The 19242-nt window shown below is 42.1% G+C and overlaps 1 protein-coding gene across 3 annotated transcripts in view; it reads right to left on the bottom strand.

Annotated features, from left to right (window-relative positions):
• Positions 1-19242, bottom strand: part of Kif16b (kinesin family member 16B) — a 269246-nt gene that overhangs the window by 212462 nt on the left and 37542 nt on the right. For all 3 annotated transcript variants that reach the window (XM_005365523.2, XM_005365524.2, XM_026788505.1), the window contains exons 3-10: positions 17630-17743; positions 11235-11351; positions 8742-8839; positions 8007-8116; positions 4169-4311; positions 2630-2798; positions 2335-2466; positions 1129-1304 (exon numbers count right to left, since the gene is read on the bottom strand). In XM_005365523.2, the coding sequence (XP_005365580.1) occupies positions 1129-1304; positions 2335-2466; positions 2630-2798; positions 4169-4311; positions 8007-8116; positions 8742-8839; positions 11235-11351; positions 17630-17743 (1059 nt within the window). The remainder of the gene's footprint in view (positions 1-1128; positions 1305-2334; positions 2467-2629; positions 2799-4168; positions 4312-8006; positions 8117-8741; positions 8840-11234; positions 11352-17629; positions 17744-19242) is intronic.

Here is a 19242-nt window from a genome sequence, read left to right as displayed (position 1 = left end):
TCTGGTCTCCGCCGCTTGCCTCTGCCTCCACGCCGGTCCCCGCCGCTTGCTTCTGTCGCCGCCGGTCCCCCAGAGCCTATTTTCGATTGCAGCGCTGTGTTGCTCCACTGCCGCCGACTGTGTGCCGCCGCGACTGCGTGCCGCCGCGACTGCGTGCCGCCGCGACTGCGTGCCGCCGCCTACGCAGGTATTTTTAAGTGCAGTGAAGGAGTCCTGCAAAACTGCATTCTGCCATCTTGTGAGAAAGGACTACCAGGCCGACTTCAGGACACAGGAAACTGAGGTTTCATTTGAACAATATTTGTACAGTTCAAACCTTTTATGGGCTATCAAGAGTGTGGCGTGCCGTATATCCTTACAGGGAAAGCACTGAGCACTTCCCATTTACAGAAATGGAGTTGTTTAACAATAGACTTAAGATATCAATAAATGCATCTTCATTTTATTTCTACCAGCAAAAGTTTAAAACCACTTCCCTGACTTTCTTTCAAGGGTGGCCTTTCTTCACAGTAGGACCTGAGCCATCTGGAACGTAGTTCACACAGTCCTCACAGAGCATAAGCCTGTAGGAAATGCTCAGACTGGGAGAAACAGAAGGACACAGCTTCTCAGGGATTCACAAGATCCTGAAGTGAGGCCATTGCAAGAATCATGCAAGGCCTAGAAAACAGCAGCACAGCCAGGCCACAGACATGCTTTCAGAGGCACCACTGAGTCACCACAACCACCTATAGCATGGCTAAAGTGAGACCAGGACTCCTCAGTTAAAATACATTTAGAGTCATAAAATGCATGAGAAGAATCTTAAATATTACTCTAAGCATCTAAATTTCTTTTGACTAATGGAGATTATGCTACTAGTCCTATTGCATGCTAAATATCCATCCATAATTGGTAACTATTAGATGGTCAATCATTTAAGGCTTGATGGATAAAATCTTACACCCAGGATGCATTAGGAATGCAAAGGCCAAAAGGAAGCTGATCTAGAGTCTGGCTAACTCATCCGAAGCTTTACTTAGCACTTATTTTCTCAAATCAATACCACAAGATAATTGTCTCATTAAGATCTAGAAATAGATGCCATTACTCAAAGAAAATTATCTATAAATCTCAGGAAAACTCCACCTGATTCCCTTGAGCGAGCAGGGTTTTCAGCCTGGCTATTTCGGCTCGCAGCTCACGGATGAGCTTGACGTTGGCATCCTCATTAATGGTAGGCTTGTTGATGATGTTTTTGGCTCTATTTGCATAGCGAAGGGTACTTAGGGTTTCTCCATAATTGACATCAGCAGGTGAAATGGCTGTGAAGAATGAATACAGAAAATAATTCATCTAGCACTCCATGTTTCATTTAACACAAAGTTGGTTTGTAATTTAAAAGTCAGATCAACCCCAGGTCACAGGAAAGACTAAATATTCATCACCACAGTAATGAATATTAAAACATTATCTAAGGTTTCTAGGAAAGGGTGTTGGCTATACCAAGTTAATGTCGTTTTGCTCCTCTCACGTCTATACTCAGCCACTTGAACAACTTCAAGATAGGGGTGAGATATCCCACACAGGAAAGGGCTTTCCTCAGCCAGTAACATGAAATTTCAGGATTGCACTTCTCTATTCAGCAAGAATTAAAATACTTTTGCATTTCTGATAAAAATCTATCATCTGGAAAAGCCCAGAGCCCAGCAGTTTTTCAAAAGTCAGTAGACTACTTAATTCCTTCTTTCTAGAAGCTTTTGGTTCCTTCTACACTGCACCCCACCTAACCTTTAAGACTAAGGTGAGTATGTGGCTGTGTTCCCTTAATGCCACCATTGACTGCAGGGCAAGGGCTGTGAAGAGTACAGAGGAGAGAGAAGAGAAAAGGAGAAAGAGACAGAGGGAAGTAAGGCTGAGAGGTAACAAGCCCTGAGTTCCCCTTAGCAATTCTCCTGTTCTATGTAATTTTTTCAATTCTTATTCTCTCACTTAAAGTGATAAGTGTAAAAATAAAAGTTTACTACTATTCCCATTGTGTTTAACTCCTTGGTTTTTCCTTTCAATTTTCAATTCTGCACCTACCATTTTAAATAGCAAAAGTTCGGGTTGTTTATTTGTTGCCTCTATATAGGAGTCTCCTATGAGCTAGTGAAGTTCACAGTGCCTGCCTTGTACTTTAAGCAAAGAAAAGCTGAGCATATCTGCCTGGCATTGTAGCCTCCATGATGCCCAAACTACAGATGTGTTACAATAGGTGATTTTCAAGACAGGAAGAAACGTCCTAATGAGACACTTTCAACTTAAATATTTACACTTAATACTGATGCTCAGGGATATAATTTAAACTCTTACTAGCAATCATGATGGTTTTAGAGTTTCCTCCAAGGCTGTCTTTCAAGAGCCAAGTCAAAACAGAATCTCTGTAAGGCACAAAAACTTGCTTCTTCTTCAGAAGAGGGTTGGCTGCATCCTGAGATAAATCAGCTGCCGGGAAGAAAGAAATAGGAGATCATTCGAAAGTCTCTGCTTTCTCTAATTTATTTCTAAAAGACCTGAGCAAGCTGCCTGGGTTCGTATAACAAACATCCAGCAAGCATGTTCTGAGCTAACCGAAACAAAAAAGGGCAGGAAGTGACCTCAAACCTACCTAAGGCAGAAATGACATTTCCCAGAGTCACAAGGGACTTGTTTATATTGCCCCCTTCCTTGAGCCTGACCCCAGTGGCACCGGTGGCATCTGCACGCTCACTTCCAGCAAGATCAACCAGGTGGATCTTGCTCACAGTTTCACACGGCATTTCAGCGTCGAATTTCGCCTGCAGAGAGACATTCAGGTGACACTGAAGAGGACAAAGGGCTCAGTGTGTTTCATGACCAGATCCCCATCACTTTGCTCTCCCAGCAGAGATCTCTCAGGTAGACTTTTGGTGCTCATTTGCTTGTTTTATTGGCTATCGTAGTGAAGATGAGAACTGCCCAAGTTAAATTAGAAGCCCCGCATTGGGACTCTCGTGCTTTCTGAAGAACCAGTCCATTTGGCAAACCACTATCACTGGACAACGACCCTCAGGATTGGAGCACAAAACAATATAAAGCCAATCCCTGAGAGGAACTGGAAAAAAAAAAAACTAAATAAACAATTAGCTTTATTCTTCTGGAAGTTCCAACATTTCAGACACAAAGGCGCTTCAGACATGACTAACAGACAGTTATGTAGGATATCATTTGATACCATTTAATAAAGCACATCACATCTTTAAAGATGGGGAATACTAAAACATAAGTTCCCTTGCTCTGGATCCTACCAGAACTTCATATTTCCAATGACCTTTAACCTATGTTTTATATTTTTAGCCAAATGTAACAAATCATAATACAAATAGGTTTTGACAGAGATGTAAACCTTTTAGAAATTACAGTCAGCTACATACTGATTAAGCATCTATCAGAAAACTGGAGAAAAGCCAGTAAGCTGCTACAACACAAAGTGGGGCTCTAACTTAAGTCCCGGCAGGACAGAGTTCTTCTGATCCGCCTTGGAGAGTCAACTCATTTTCCTGCCCTTTGGGCTGCCTGGCTGTCTCTGGTCTCTACTGTGTTCCATGTCAATGTGGAGAGACAACTCCAATCCCTAACACTTGCTGAAACCAGGAAGACTTGCAACTGTGCATACCTGGGGGTGGGGCTTTGGTAACAGACTACTTCCCCCTCAGCCACTCCCAGCCACCTTCAGGACACTGTCCACCACCCAATCATAATGGATTCTTATTAGTGCCTCTGAGTGCTCGCTGTCTTCTATACTATTCTAATCATAATCAGCATCACCAGAGCCCATAGCGTGATAATGTACTGCGCCTGTTTCTCACCTTGGCCTCCAGCTGCTCTGCCTCAAAATCCATTATCTCCCACTGTGCTTATAACAATGAAAACTTTTGCTTAATTAGGCACAGAGCAAGTTTTTCTTATGCTAGAACAAGGTGAAAGCCTGCTAAATATCTCTCAGGCTATATACATCAGGACTTTTAAATCACTGTGAATGCACACAGCACATGCTCGCCTCTAATTAACAAGGAAGTGACAGTCACCTTTGCTGCTGCCCTGGTTCAACAATGATCAGTGCTCAGCTGGTGCTAATCAGCAAGCAAAGACCTGAGGGATGGAGCCTCTGCCCCATGGCTGCCCTTACCTGAGTGAACTTGATGGTGAAGATGGCGTGAGACCTACTACTGACGTCATTCATCCCCGTCGCTGCAGTGGTACGGTTGATATTCCCTGCGTCCATAAGTTCTTCCACATCACTGTAGTTCTGGACTAAATGCTGGGATAAATCTAGAAGGAAACAAGAAAAGCTTGAGAGAATCCTTTTGTTATGTAGTAAAAGAAACCAACTTCCCTCTGAGAATCATACATGAGTACACGTCTGCCGACCTGGTTAGGAGCTGGTGTTGTGGAGTCTCTAATGCAGACTGGGAGCTGGACAAGTTGCTTGGCCTCGGTGGGCCTCAGCAACCCAATCTGAGTGCCCACTGCCCTGCATTCCACAGACTGTCTACAATAGAGTCGGCTATTAACAGGAACCTCTTAGAAGCAGTCATGGCACAAGGAAAAAGAACGTAAAAGCTCCACCCCCAGGAACAGCCTCATGCACCCTTGTACAAAAACTAAAAGTTTTTAAACTCTCAAACTTTTGGCTGTCTCTTTTTTCTTAAGGGGAAGGTAGCTCAGAGAGTTAAAAGTTTCACTATCTAGGGCTCCTCTGCTTTTTCCCTATAGCAAACTCTTTCCCTCCTTTCTGCCAGGTAATCATTTAACCAGTTTCCCCACACCATTCGGGACAATCCATATACACTAAGACAGTTACACATAAATAAAGTCGCCTTTCCTCCCTCTCTGTGCACGCGGTAGCATCTGGGGTGGGACACAGGAGGTCCTTAGGTCATCCCCACGCACCAGCATATGATTTTGGAGTAGTGTATGGTGAACATTGTTGAGTTTCATACCTTTCCCTAAGTCCATCTCAGGATGCTCTGTAACCGTTAAGATGATCTGGTGTTCGTTTTTAAGGCTGCATTGAAATGGTTGTATCTCTGAACCACAACCAGTTTAACCAACCACCTCTTGAGACTACAAATACAAAGGCTGCTAAAATATTTTGTGCATTGGTCTTTTCAAATGCATGAGAATGTGGCTTCAAAATAAATTCTTGAAGGCTAAATCCAAGGACATTGGAAAGCTGACAAATGCTGCAAAGCTCTCCTCCACAGAGGGCAGTTGGCTGCAGCAGCAGCAGAGAGGATATGAAGCAAGCTTGGCCCCCGTCCCCTTCCCAGCACCCTCTCTATCCACCCAGAGATGTGACAAGCATCACCTGTCGGGGGTCTTTCTGCTTTTCTATTATGGTGAAGGAAGCTGAGCCACGCTCTTCCCACCTAAAATTCACCCATACCTCAGGGTGGTGGTATATCCACAGAGCATTGGCCGGGCACAATCAAGGGAGACCCTGGATCTCATTCCTAGCATCATTGGAAAAAAAAATTACCCTTCTATGGCTTCTAGATCATATTTTGAAAAAGCCTTTCTCTAACATTCTGGAGAAAAAAAACACAGTAACTTGTGATCATGTCATTATTTAGTGTTTCACATGTAAATCCTCAACTTATTTTTCAAATGTTTTGGTATAAAAGTTGAGTAATGACACTTTATTTTTCTTTTCAGATAATTTATAATCCATACTCCCCAAAGTTTGAATAATACATTATTTAAAAATGTATAAGAATCATAAGTATAGAGATCAAGAGATCCAGATATTTTTACCCTGTTTATTCTGTTTCTTCATCTATCAGTTTTATATGTTTTAACATCTGCTATAATAGTTCAAGGAAAAGTATAAAGCTCATGTTAGACTGAAAGCAACAGGTATTCTCTAATACCCCCAACACACACACACACACACACACACACACACACACACACACAGCTGCACACCTTTCTCTAGGAAAATAAAGCTTAAATGCAAATGGAAACTTAAAATACAGATGGGGTACTATTGGCAAACTGAGGACCTCAAGGTTAAAAAAGGGGGGGCGCGAAAGAAGTATATCTTCAAACCTATGTGAGAGGGCCAGGGAGTCAGACCAGGCTCCTAGTAGCCCTGCCAGAGACCATGTCTCAATTTCAGTTTACTGGAACTGAGCAAGCAGTTCTTGGAAAGATCACAACGCAGGGACAACCAATCAGCAGCCGCTCCACAGACTTCTGCTAGTAAAGATAGCTTTCCCCACTCTACTGCTGGAAAGTCCCTAGCCACAGCAAGGAAACATGCTTCATGGATGATACCATAAGAAATCATGATTCCATTAGCAATTAGGTTACTCCCCCAGCAGTTACACAGCTCCCTTAGGGAGAGCAAAACTAGCCTCCTAACATGCATGACCTGAAACCTTGTGTATTCATTACTCCTCTCACTGCTGTGATCAAAAATACCTGGCAACATGACTTAATGGAGGAAAGGATTATCTTGGCTCACAGTGAAAGGGGAGACACACATGTCAACCACAGTGGCGAGGGCATAACAGCAGAACTAGGAAGCACCTAGTCACTAGTCATATTATGTCCATAATCAGGAAGCTGAGAACCATGAATGCTTGTGTTCAGCTTTATTCAGCCTGGGTCCCTAAAACATGGACTGGTGCTACCCACATTAGGGTGAAGCTATCCTATCTCAACTAAAGAAATCTAGATAATTCCTCACAAACATGCCCAGAGATTTGTTTCCATGGTAATTCAAAAATCCCATAGAGTTGACAAAAAGATTAACTGTCACAGCCAGCCTGGCAAGGGCCAGTTCTCTACACATTAAATGCAACACCCTCCATGACTGGCTGTGCCTCAGTTAGTGTTGGGGAAAGGGCCACTAGGAAGAGACCAGAACATTAATGATTTTTTACAATCATGGCCCAGGAACCCCAAAGTACTCACATCAGAAAGCCGTAACTTAACACCACAGAACTGCATCCCAGAGATGGTGCCCAGATCCTTTAACCAAGACTGACCTTAACTACATGACCCTGGTTTGCTTGGCTATTGCACGGCCCTGGTTTGCATGGCTAGTGCATGACCCTGGTTTGCACGGCTACTGCATGGCGCAGGTTTGCACAGCTATTACATGACCCTGGTTTGCCTGGCTACTGCATGACCTTTGTTTGCATGGCTATTAATTGCACATACTGAAAGCTATATGCACAGAGGTTCATGCTAACCTTCCAGACCTGCACTTAACCCAGGATGAACTGAATTCTTTCATATAGCATAAATTACATGCTAAGAAATTGCACACAGAGAAACTCATCCAAACCATAAAAATACTTCTAAATGGCAACCTCCACAGCACATCCATGTGCTTCTCTAGCTATCTCTCAGCCCGCAGTGCCCTTGTACTATACTCAGTGAAATATGGTTCTTATTTGAATCTAAAGGGTGATTTCATTCACTGTCTGCCAGACCCTGCCTAACACTGTAGAGGTAGGTACCCAGTCCACCATAGTTATCCTATCATAACACAGACGCCAAGAACCAAGACAGACCATCTATGAGAACTCTTCTGACAAACAAAAGGCCTGAGACTACCTTCTTCCACCCACCACCATAAGGTTAGGGAAAGTACCTATCGTAGTAAAATGCATCCCCACTGAGACACACAGATTTCCAGGGTACGGCGGTGGGTGTGGATGGGAAAACTAATTTCCAGACAGTTTTTTAAGCCAAAGGAAATGATGCATAGGTCTCACAAAATAACCTAGTGAAGTATGGATTCACAGAACGAATGGTATAAAGTGGCAGCTTCTGTATGGATTCACAGAATGAATGGTATAAAGTGGCAGCTTCTGTCACCTTTACACTAATAAAATTCCAAAAGTAAACAACTGTTTAAATTCTTACCATCACCACAGTTTTGTACTTTTCATTTCTACAGCCTCCCAAGGGAGAGCAGGGGAGTGTTTGAAGACAAGGAACTTCCTTCTTACCCTCAACGTAAGGCCCTTCTTTGGGATGCTCACGGACTCTTAAATTGAAGGTTTTAGATGACTTCCGCCTAAGTAGGTCTCTCACGCGTTCGTTGTAAATTTCTAAATAGCTAAAAATTTTAAATAGAACAAATTTTAGAAAAACAATGTTTTTAAGACATTATTAATAACAAGCAGAACATGCATGGCAACAGCAGCCACATAGGCCTTTGCTATGTGCTTTACAAGAAGCATGTCACTGAGTCCTTGTAATGGCCCAAAGGTGGGTACTTCATCACCCCACTTTACAGATATGACAAGAGAGGTCTGGGAGACTTTCAATAACTTGTCCAGAGTCCCAGTGGCTCTTAGCACTACAGGTGGACCCGGGAGAGACTCAGCAACAGAAAGGGAAAGGTACTCTGTGACCCTGACTGACATGAAGGTGACACGGTGAGGAACACAGATATGGCTTAGTCAAGAGTAAGACGATTGCATGTGCTCACGAAAGTCAAGGGCTCACTCCACTTGAGATAAACAGAATAAATGCCAAAGCTTCCATCAAGCAATGCTACTTCACACGCAAATCATGCCCAAGTGGTCTTAGTTCTACTCCTAACTAACATTAGGTTCAGGTGAGGAGGGGGCCGGCTATTCCTCAGTAGTCTGCAGCCTCACCCTTCCCTCTCCAAGACCTCTGCACAAGACAAGCAGCCTGGGGCCCTCCAAACTTTATACCTCAGGTCGAGGCCCTACCTGACTTCCGTCCTGAAAGAGGCTTCATCCCATCTGGTGGTTTCACTGATCCGACTGAAGAGCGCTTCACAGATCCGAGGTATTAAACCAGAATCGCCCTGAAATGGAGACGGAGGGTGTCACAACCATCATGCAAACTAGACATGGACTCTAGCGGCCTGGGTGCCAAGCCCAAACCTTCCACAAGAGCCCCTATAGGACTGCTTCTTACTTTGAAATGAAAGGATAATGTCTTCTAATTTCTAACTGCTATGACTGGGAGAATACATGTTTATTTGATGTTAAACCAGCTAACACTGGTTTGAAGGATAAGGAGACTTGTTCTCTACCAAAGAATATAGTTTATAATATAGAATAAATCTTAAAAATATCTGGTTAAGTAACAAAGCAGGGATAATACATACCAAAAAAAAAAAAAAAAAAACTTTACAGAATCCTCCAGATAGGCATCTTAAAATGTAGGTGGCAGGAGAATGTTAAACTATGGAAGACGGGCTTCCTTTGGTAGAACCAATCCCTGCATGGTTCCTCTTAGGAAGAGCAAATCCACCATATCACCAAGCAATGTGGGTATATAATCATAGTTCAGTACGCATGAGCAAGGCTGCAAGCAACACTCTGTGGGCTGGCTAGTTCTGAGAGGAGGGAGCATCAATTAAGAAAACGCCTCCAGAAGATCAGGCTCTAAGCAGACAAGGGTATTTTCTTAATTAGTGATGGGGGAGGGCCCAGTCCATTGTGGGTGGGGCCAACCCTGGGCTGGTGGTCCTAGGCCTGTAAGAAATCAGGCTGAACAATCCATGGGAAGCAAACCAGTAAGCAGCATTCCTCCATGGCCTCTTCATCAGCTCCTGCCTCCAGTTTCCTGCCCTGCTTGAGTTCCTGTCCTGGCTTCTGGCAATGTGGAAGTGTAATCCCAATAAACCCTGCCCCCACTCAACCTGCTTTTGGCCATGCTGTTTCATCATAGTAACAGTACCCAAACCAAGACACTGTGTATCCGGCAAAATGCTCTCCCTAAGAAACCCAGACCTCAGAGCACCCATGCATTCTTGGGCAGTCCTTTCCTACCTCCACTCAACCCCCCTCAAAGAATTTAAGAACTACCATGGGCCCTGCTTTCAGGTATTTTTCTCTTTGTACCTACCATTCCATGGGTACAAGCTGCTACCAGGGAAAACTGATACCTCCACCACAAATTCTCATTATTACTTTATAATACATAAGTAGAATACTGAGGCTGTACTAACTACAAGGGCAGAGAAAAAGCACCTGCCACTTAGGAGTGCTCTGTAAAGTCTTATATAAAGTAGCTAGTGGAAAACTGACATGCAAATTTCATTTTTAGAGTTTTTTCCCTAAAGTTCAGCAGGAAACCAAGAAGAGAAAAATGGTGACTAAAGTGAAACGGGAGATTTGAGGTGTGCTCTCCCCCACTTGTCCTTCCTGCCTTCCAGCACGGCATACAGCTAACTGCCGCATTTCCCATGTAAACACAGTCTGTATTTGAGAAGCCGGGTTCCAGTCACTGAAATGATGTCCTAGAGATCCGTTCCCCTCCAATACCATGCTTTCATGACCACCAACTCTTGAGCACTGAAGATACCACTGTGCCTGCTGGCAAGGGGCCCTAAAGCCACTCACAGTGTCTACATTTAGAATACGCCACAGGTTTGGCCATTTTGAGCAGAGTTTTTGCTGCCGCAGGAAAAAGTAAATAAATATGTATCACTGTATAAGTCTTAAGTACTTTTTTGTGGGTTGCTTTTGCTTTTTTTGTTTCTTTGTTTGGTGTGTTGTTAGAGTTCTACTCCTGAGCTATGAAGCTGTATTCCCAGTTCCTAAACTCTTCGGGCTGGTCTGAAGTCTGCAATCATCCTACATTAGCCTCCCAAGAAGCTGGGATTACAAGTGCAGGCCATGATGTCCAAATTCACTGTATCTACATGTCACTTCTCCACGTTCCGGGGCAAATACAACACAGTGGCTGTTCGTTTCCATGGATTAGTGACTAAGCTGTGTTTATAACATGTAAGCTGTGAGGGCTCTGCAACACCAACTCCTCGTGCATTTTCTGGACTTAAGTAACACCTTTCCATCAAAAATTAGATTTTCCTTTTTACACTATTCTTAGGGAAAACGTTATGAATAATTTTAAAAAGAACAGATTTTGGTAATTTTATTCAAACTGTTATGCTGGCAGAAAAAAAGAATAAATTACTTTCTTGATAAGATTATAAGGCCTTTAAAAGGAGAAACGAACTGGGACTTGCACCCATTATTCTTGCTTATAACGTAAAACTATTTCTAATTTCAAATCTCTCCAAGGAAATTTACTTCAACTTAATACTGAGTTTTATCTTATTACTAAAGGAAGATAAGAACAGCAAGAGTTGGTGCAGACCTAGTAGATAAGAGATAATTTTATCACTCCAGAGAAAGATAACAAGAAATTTCCTTCCCACACAGCACATAAACAACTAAACAACATACAGAATTTCCCATCATAGTGTAGGACTTTCCGGATCCAGTTTGCCCATATGCAAAGACACAAGCATTATAACCTTCAAAGGCAGATTTCACGACATCTGTGCCCAGAGTTTTGAAAACCTAAAAGAAAAAAATATATATGCAGATATATTAACACAAAGAATGCAAGTACTGTGGATTTTAATAAAAGTCCCTGCAGTGTTGACAATATTCTTGAATGTTACTTTCATCTTTAGAGATTACAGCATAAAAATAAATCACTGCCGAGCTGTAACAACAGAATATGTATGCACCCCAGTTTTTAATCAAAAGTAAACTCTCCAAGCAAGCAAAAAGCAAGACCGTCCTTTTTCCTACTTACGCTAGCAAATGATTTCTGAAATATAAATGTAAGCAAGGCCAAGTGGCAATTGTGTCTAGAAGCAAAGATTTTAACCAGAGATATTAAAATTCAGAACTGCATATTGTGTCAAGCTATTCATCTTATCCGAGCCTCCAGAAATTAATATTCAAAACCTAAAAGTCACAGTAGCCAGAAATTATTGTCTGAATCCTGCCAAATCAAAGTCATCCTATCTCATGGCCAGTGTTTGTTCCTCAAGATGAGTCTGGAGGAGACCTGGGGTGGCAGAGCGCTGGGGGCAGGGTGGTGAATGGCAGGGCTCTCTCATTACTAGGTCCTGGAGTGTTTTCTGTTTAGATACTTGTTCGAATACTTGTAGACATGGAGGGGAAGCAAGTAGGGCACATCCACAACCTGGGTTTCTGTCCCAGACCCCACTTAACTGCTGTTTGGGGGATAGAGGATGAAGCACAAATGCCCCAGGAGCACAGCTAATGTAAATGAGACAGATTAAAATTTGGTGATATCTCAATGTCCTCTAAGTCCAGCACACCAAGGCTCCCTCAAACATCTCTGCTACAAAAAGGAAGGGCATTCTGGCAGCTAGAGATGCCAGAGATGGGGGAAGTGAGCAAGTGGGATGACCACAGTACAAGATGGGGACTCCCACAGCGCTGAGCCCTCTGAGTCAAAACCAGGAGATCCAGAAAGCTCTTTCCCCCAAACTACACAGGGCAGTAAACCCTAGGCTATGGTGGCCATGAGATTACCTGGAGAGCTCTCAAGAGTCCCAGTGGCCAGGCCAGCAACACCGTCCAGTGAAATATGACTCTGTGTGAACCCAGGAATCAGTACACTACAAACTTCTCAAGTGAATATTGTATCCCTGATCACAGCAAAGTCTGCGGACAGTTCAGCTGCCACACACATACAGCTAAATGGACTCGGGCTTTCTCCCTCCATCCTGTTCACAATTCCTTCAGATACATCAGTAAAACTTTGCTAACTATAATTCCAACTGAAGTTCTTCCACAGATGACTACAGCCACCTATTCTCAGTTCATTTTTACCCATTTCAGCTTTAGACACTGTTATTTTTTATTGTATCGTCAGAGTCTATGGACTTATTAAATACACAGCCTTGACAGCAGTTCACATTTCCTGAGCACTGTTAGAGGTTCATGTAGTAATTCAACGGGGACAATGCTCACAACCCCACAGATGAGGAAGCTGGCGGAGAAGGTCAGATCAGACCCTGTCCAGTGAGTGGCAGACCTGAGGCTGCACCTCATTACAGGGCCATGGCCACATCCTCTAAATTCACGAGACCCTGGTGCTAGCTGGAAGGATATATCCCCAAACTTCTGTGAAGCTAGAACCCCAGGGAGACTCAGGGATCTAGATCACGGGCTGGGGTCTCCTTTCACTAATACATATGAACTACAAGTAAAAATTCTATTTTTCTAATTCTCTCAGATTGGAGCAAAAACAGAAAGTTTTCCACAGACAATTTAGAAAATAGGAAAGGGGCATTTCTCATAACTTATACAAATAAATCACAGAAAACAGTTAAACCAAACTCAAATGTCTCCACAACCTGGCCCCGTCTTTTGCTGGCCCTGGGAAAGCTGACCCAGAGCTCCATGGGACAACTGATCTCTACCCTTGGGAGAGATGGCCCCACCCCTCACCACAGACCAGGGATAATCTAGCCTGCTGATTTGGCAGTAGGGAAGCTGGCTCCACCCCCTTGCCTGAGGTGGATGCCCCAGTGGCCACGACTGACCACCTCAGCTACCACCCAGTACCACAACCAGGCCTCGGGTTGGCCCACCCTAACATCTACCCCATCTAGGACCTGCTGGAGCTTGTGAAGGGACTGGTCCTGTGGAATGATAAACACAAGGGTGGCAGCAAGTTATCCCAGGGGAGTTCAGGTGAAGATCCAGTGATGATGGTGTACCAGAAACCAGAGGCCTTGAACCAAACCAAGGACACTCCTATGTTATTACTCTGTTTACAAGTGGGTGGCTTTCTGACAGACTCATGAACCCCAGTAGGTGCAATGGTAGGACAGATAGAGAGCAGGTTGGTCTGCAGATGACACCAGGTCTAGCTCAGCCTCAGCACCAACCAACCCACCCATCATAGACAGACAGGAATACAGAAACAGGCACTGTGGTCTTCTCCAGAGGCTCCCCTGGCACACTCCCACCACCCACTGATTTGACATCTGGTACCATATCAAGAGGCCGATGAATCTATTAGCACCAAACCCTCACTAGCCCAGTTACCCCAATCTGCCTTGCTATGTGTGGAAATGTTTTAAGCTCCTTTCAAAGGTGACCCAAGCTCTCCCAGGGCCTTGATAGTGGGGAACCAGCCACAGGAGGGCACTGCTGAAACAAAGACATGACTAGCAAGCCTGGCAACTGGGAGATTAATGGTTTCAAGTTTCTCCAGGGTGAATTAAAAAGTAAGGGGTATGAGAAAGATCAAAGCCTCCCGTTGGAGTTTTGAAGAACCATTAAGAAAATTAAGACCGTATTTAATGGTCTTTAATTTACAAGACTGTGGGTTTAAATTGCTCATTGATTTTTTTTCCTAATTCTAAAATGATGGCTTGTTTTTAGACTCAAAGGAAACTTTATATTCGTGGACATGATATATTTTCTCAATATACTTTTAAACTTAACTGACTAAAGCATAAGAGGAAAGACAGAGCGAGCACTGTGCTGGCTTCATGACCACTCTGCTTACCTCACCCCTCACCAGCAGCCTCAAGAGCTGTGTAGACAACGCTGAAATCTTCACATGAGTGCTAAAATGAGGAGTGAGAGGGAATAGCTTTCTATTTTACAGATAACTAGCTGCTTTTCCTGCATCTATGATGGCTTATTAGCATGGCTTAGTAGTATGTAGTTTGGAAATTCCACAGAACAATCCCAGGTTACTCTCTGTAAGAGTTCCTGTAGCACAAAGAAGAAATGAAGCATGGCATTTTCCTTGTGGGCAGAAAGTTTAACACAATCTAGATCTCTCTTTAAACTCTGGACATAGAATTTTAGCCTCCAGGGAGAAGAGATACATTTGTTTTTTACATCCCTCACCCTGATCACTGTACAGCCCAGAAAGTTACCACCTGCTCCCACAAATTAACCATTTTCAAAGTAAACATTTCCCAGCCAGGTCCTGTGGTCACGCAATGCTCTCCATCCCTCTGTGTAGTCCACTGTTCTCAAAAAATTCAAATTCAAGTAAAACAACGACATCCAATTGTTCATTAAATAGGTTAAAAATGTAGATCTTTCAAGGCTTTTCATTCACCCTATGTTTGAAGACATTCTGGAAATCACTACAATAAATTGGTTTTCCCCTTAAAATTCTAGTTCCTGTCACTTAATTCCCATATGTGCAACAGAGCATCAATCTGGGTCCCACAACCACAGTCTTCTAGGCCAGACTCCTGACTGTCAGTGTAGACAGACCCGCCACCCTGAACCCAAAGTCATCCTCACTCTCTCACTCATCACCTGTCCTCTCTCCCCACCTCGAGCAGAAATAATTCCTTTTCTCCCACACAAAAACTCTCCAGGTAACCCCGCCTCCCCTCACCACGCGCAGCTCTCACCCTATTGAGTGGCAATCTGCTTACCAACTTGAATAAATTGCTAAAGTTCACTGAACGTCCTGATAAAGAAAACTGGAGTCAAAATTCACCTTATTTGGTTTTTTGGAGGCTTTAACACAATAGAATATTAAGCATGTCTGACTCAAGACAAACCCAAATATCAGTTTCTCTTCAACTCCTTTTTCTATGGTTTAATTGTCCCTTCCCCATTACTGATGCGTGAATCCACTGCTTCTGGATACAATCACTGCAGGTCTCCAACCTCAACAACTGCATTGCCTCTAAAGGTTGGGCTCTCCTCCACAAACCACTTCTAAACCAGATACATTCTTGAATGTAAAAGTACATGCAAAACACTGCAGATCTTCCCCAAAAGATATAGATAGATGATAGATAGATAGATAGATAGATAGATACATACATACATACATACATACACAGACACAATCATCTATCCATATATATATACATATAGATAAATATCCATATAGAGAGAATAATCTATCTTCATATACATACATATACATGTATCCATATATGTACAGATGATTATATTACATATATGGATGGATGGATAGATAGATAGATAGATAGATAGATAGATAGATAGATAGATAGATAGATAGATAGACAGATGATTCTGAGTTGGGTGTGGTGGCTCACATCTAATCTCAACATGCAGGTGGGTTGGTGGTAGTGGTGATCTTGAGATTTTACATTCTTACACGTAACCAGGCAATACCACTAACTCTGATGCAAAACCACACTAGTGTTTTCATGCTCTAGTTTTCAGGACTACAACCAAGGTCAAGAACATCCACGTTGGCATAAGAAGAGCTGAAATAAGTACCTATGATATGTAAGGGAGCACTGAGAAGACAGGGAAAGGCCCAGTGATGAAGTCCAATGCTGTACTTCAATTAGCATTGAAGCCCATGTTCTTCCACCTGTGTTAGTGTGCCCTCAGCTCTGCTCCAATGTCCTGCTTTTGCCCACCCAGGAGTATATGTTTGTGTTTCTGCTCTAATGAAATATCACAATCAGTGTCTTGAAGTTCATCTGAGAGTACCTTGTTCTCACCTGTGTGAACAACATCTCTATTTGTTTCTTGAGCAAATACTAGAATGAGTCTCAGTTGTACATTCTGAAGAAGCACTCCTTCTAGAATTCTTTCTATCGCTTGTAACGATCCACAAAAACAGATAAAATGTGGCTTTGGTTTGATATTTATCTCCTATGCTCTGACCCCTGGACTCAAGGCTAAGGGGTTTATTTGAAAGACTTAAGTATACAAATGTCACATTCCCAACATCAAATGTTGCATCTGAATCTCTCACAATAAGATCAATGTTACAGTTCTGAAACCATTCCAGCTATGATTTGTTATGGTAAAACAAAAAAAAATTTTAGAAGATTGGATTATCCAAATTATATAAACATTTCCATTGATAATTAAAAAGCTGAGTTACAACATCCTTAGCCATCAGAGAAATGCAAATCGAAACAACGCTGAGATTCCATCTTACACCTGTAAGAATGGCCAAGATCAAAACCACTGATGACAACTTATGCTGGAGACAATGTGGGGTAAAGGGAACACTCTTCCATTTCTGGTGAGAATACAAGCTGATACAGCCTCTTCTGTTATCAGTATGGCAATTTCTCAAAAAATTAGGAAACAACCTTCCTCAAAATTCAGCAATACCACTTTTGGGTATATATACCTAAAGGATGCTCAATTGTATCACAAGGACATGTGCTCAACTATGTTTATAGCAGCATTGTTTGTTATAGCCAGAACCTGGAAGCAACCTAAATGCCCCTTGACTAAAGAACGGATAAGGAAAATGTGGTACATTTACACAATAGAGAACTACACAGCAGAAAAAAAAAAATAATGACATCTTGAAATTTGTGGGCAAATGGATGAATCTAGAAAACATCATATTAAGTGAGGTAACCCAGACCCAGAAAAACAAATATTATATGTACTCACTCATAACTGGTTTTTAGACATAAAGCAAAGAAAACCAGCTTACAATTCATAACCCCCTAGAACCTAAACAACAATGAGGACCCTAAGAGAGACATACATGAATCTAATCTACATGGGAAGTAGAAAAAGACATGATCTCCTGAGTAAATTGGAAGCACGGGGACCATGGGAGAAGGTTGAAGAGGAGGGGAGAGAAAGGGAGGAGAGAAAATAAAAATGTATAGCTCAATAATTGCAATAATAATAAAAAATGACATATACACACAAAAAAAAGAAAAAAAAGCTGAGTTACCAAATGCTAATTTTATAAAAATTAAATTTGGCAAAAAAGTAGTAAATTTCTTTTAAGTGCTTTAGGGCAAGACTGTTTTTCCTGAATTAAAAACAAACAAACAAACAAACAAGATTTTGAGATTGTCACACTGTACCATTTCTTGTGAAACATAATCTGGACTCTTGGTGTCAGCAGAGTAAAAAGAGAAGTCATAAGTGAAGGTCTTGGTCCGTTCTCTGCCTGAGTCCCCAGTGCCTCCTTCTGGTATCTACAAAGACAATTTTGACAATAATAAGAAGAAAATGAGGTGGTAATAACAATAACATAAAGTGTAATGTCATTTAACAAGCAATCCAAATTAGGAGACAAAATCTGTGACTAAAAAAACATAAAATGATTAATGTTTGCAGCACATATACACTAATCAACATTTAATTCCTATTAGTCTCCCTAAAGAATGAATAAAATAAATAAATACAGCATGAGAAGTCCAGGATCTTTATTATAACCATCAGCTAGTCTTTACTAATATAATTATCTTACATGAACACAATGCCCAATCAGACTCTGTCTGCTTATTTGACTATGTCCTCTATGATGGCCCCCCCAAAGCTGGACGTTACACAACTTCAAAGGTGCTGGACACTGATTCTGGCAAAAGCAGTGCCCTCTGGAGCCTCCTGAAAACTTCAAGTCAGGTGTCTCCACTTCCATGAAGCTTCCCTAATAATCCATCAAGAAATAATTTCCCCCTCTTTTCTGAATGAGAACTCTCCTAAGATATATTGAGGCTATTACAGATGTTCCATCCTCTGAGTTTAAATTAAACCCACAAACCATTCATATGTTCCCGGAACCCTATATCTTAGACATAATGCTAAATAGCTTCAATGAACAGTGTACTTTTTAATAATTGACTTCTTTTTTAAAACAAATTGTTTTAAAAAACAATGAAAACAACAGTATATTAAAAATGAGCATTTCCCATAGGTGCAATAGTGACACAAATATTATGGAGGTGACCAACCACTGATAGAATTTAAGGCCATTCCACAGAAGGAAATGCATAGCTGGTATAGTAAAGCTGGACATGAACCCCAAGTTGGTGTGCTCACAGACCCTAGGGGTAAAACCTACTACTATCACTTTTGTTAAATGTACACACTATCAAACTATCTTCTAAATTTATATTTTTATATCCACAGATTAGTTTGGTTCTCAGATATCTTCAGAGGAGTTTCTTTGTTCAGTGAATGGTGGTTAACACAAGAACTCACAACTGATCAACAACACACAGAGAAAAGGTATTTATGGAGTACTCAGCCCCAAATGGGATGTCTATACCACATGCCCTCCCCAGAAGATTCAGTGGCCAGTACAGAAAAAGCACAGAAAGATTTCAAGAGCCAAAGGTTGGGTGAAACAATGTCTTCTAGACAGGACCGGACCAGACCACTGCACTCACACAGCTATAGCTAGCTGTTAAGACCTGTATAAGATTAAGCCCATCAACATCCCAGCCAGGAGGACAAAGGGTTCTTTAGGAACTACCAACAGTTGATGGCTGAATGTCTACTTTCTTTAATGGTGTAGCCCCTGGTAGGTAGATCATGTTCCAGTGATCCTACAACCATGAGTATAGAGGGAGTACAAACTGGACACAGTGGATTATATTTTAAAGATAGATAGATAGATAGATAGATAGATAGATAGATAGATAGATAGATAGATAGATAGATAGATAGATAGATAGATAGATAGAGATAG

Source organism: Microtus ochrogaster, unplaced genomic scaffold (genome assembly GCF_000317375.1).
Source record: "Microtus ochrogaster isolate Prairie Vole_2 unplaced genomic scaffold, MicOch1.0 UNK3, whole genome shotgun sequence".
Lineage (NCBI taxonomy): Eukaryota > Metazoa > Chordata > Mammalia > Rodentia > Cricetidae > Microtus > Microtus ochrogaster.
The sequence above is the reverse complement of the archived record's forward strand: the minus strand, read 5'-3'. Positions and strand labels throughout refer to the sequence as shown.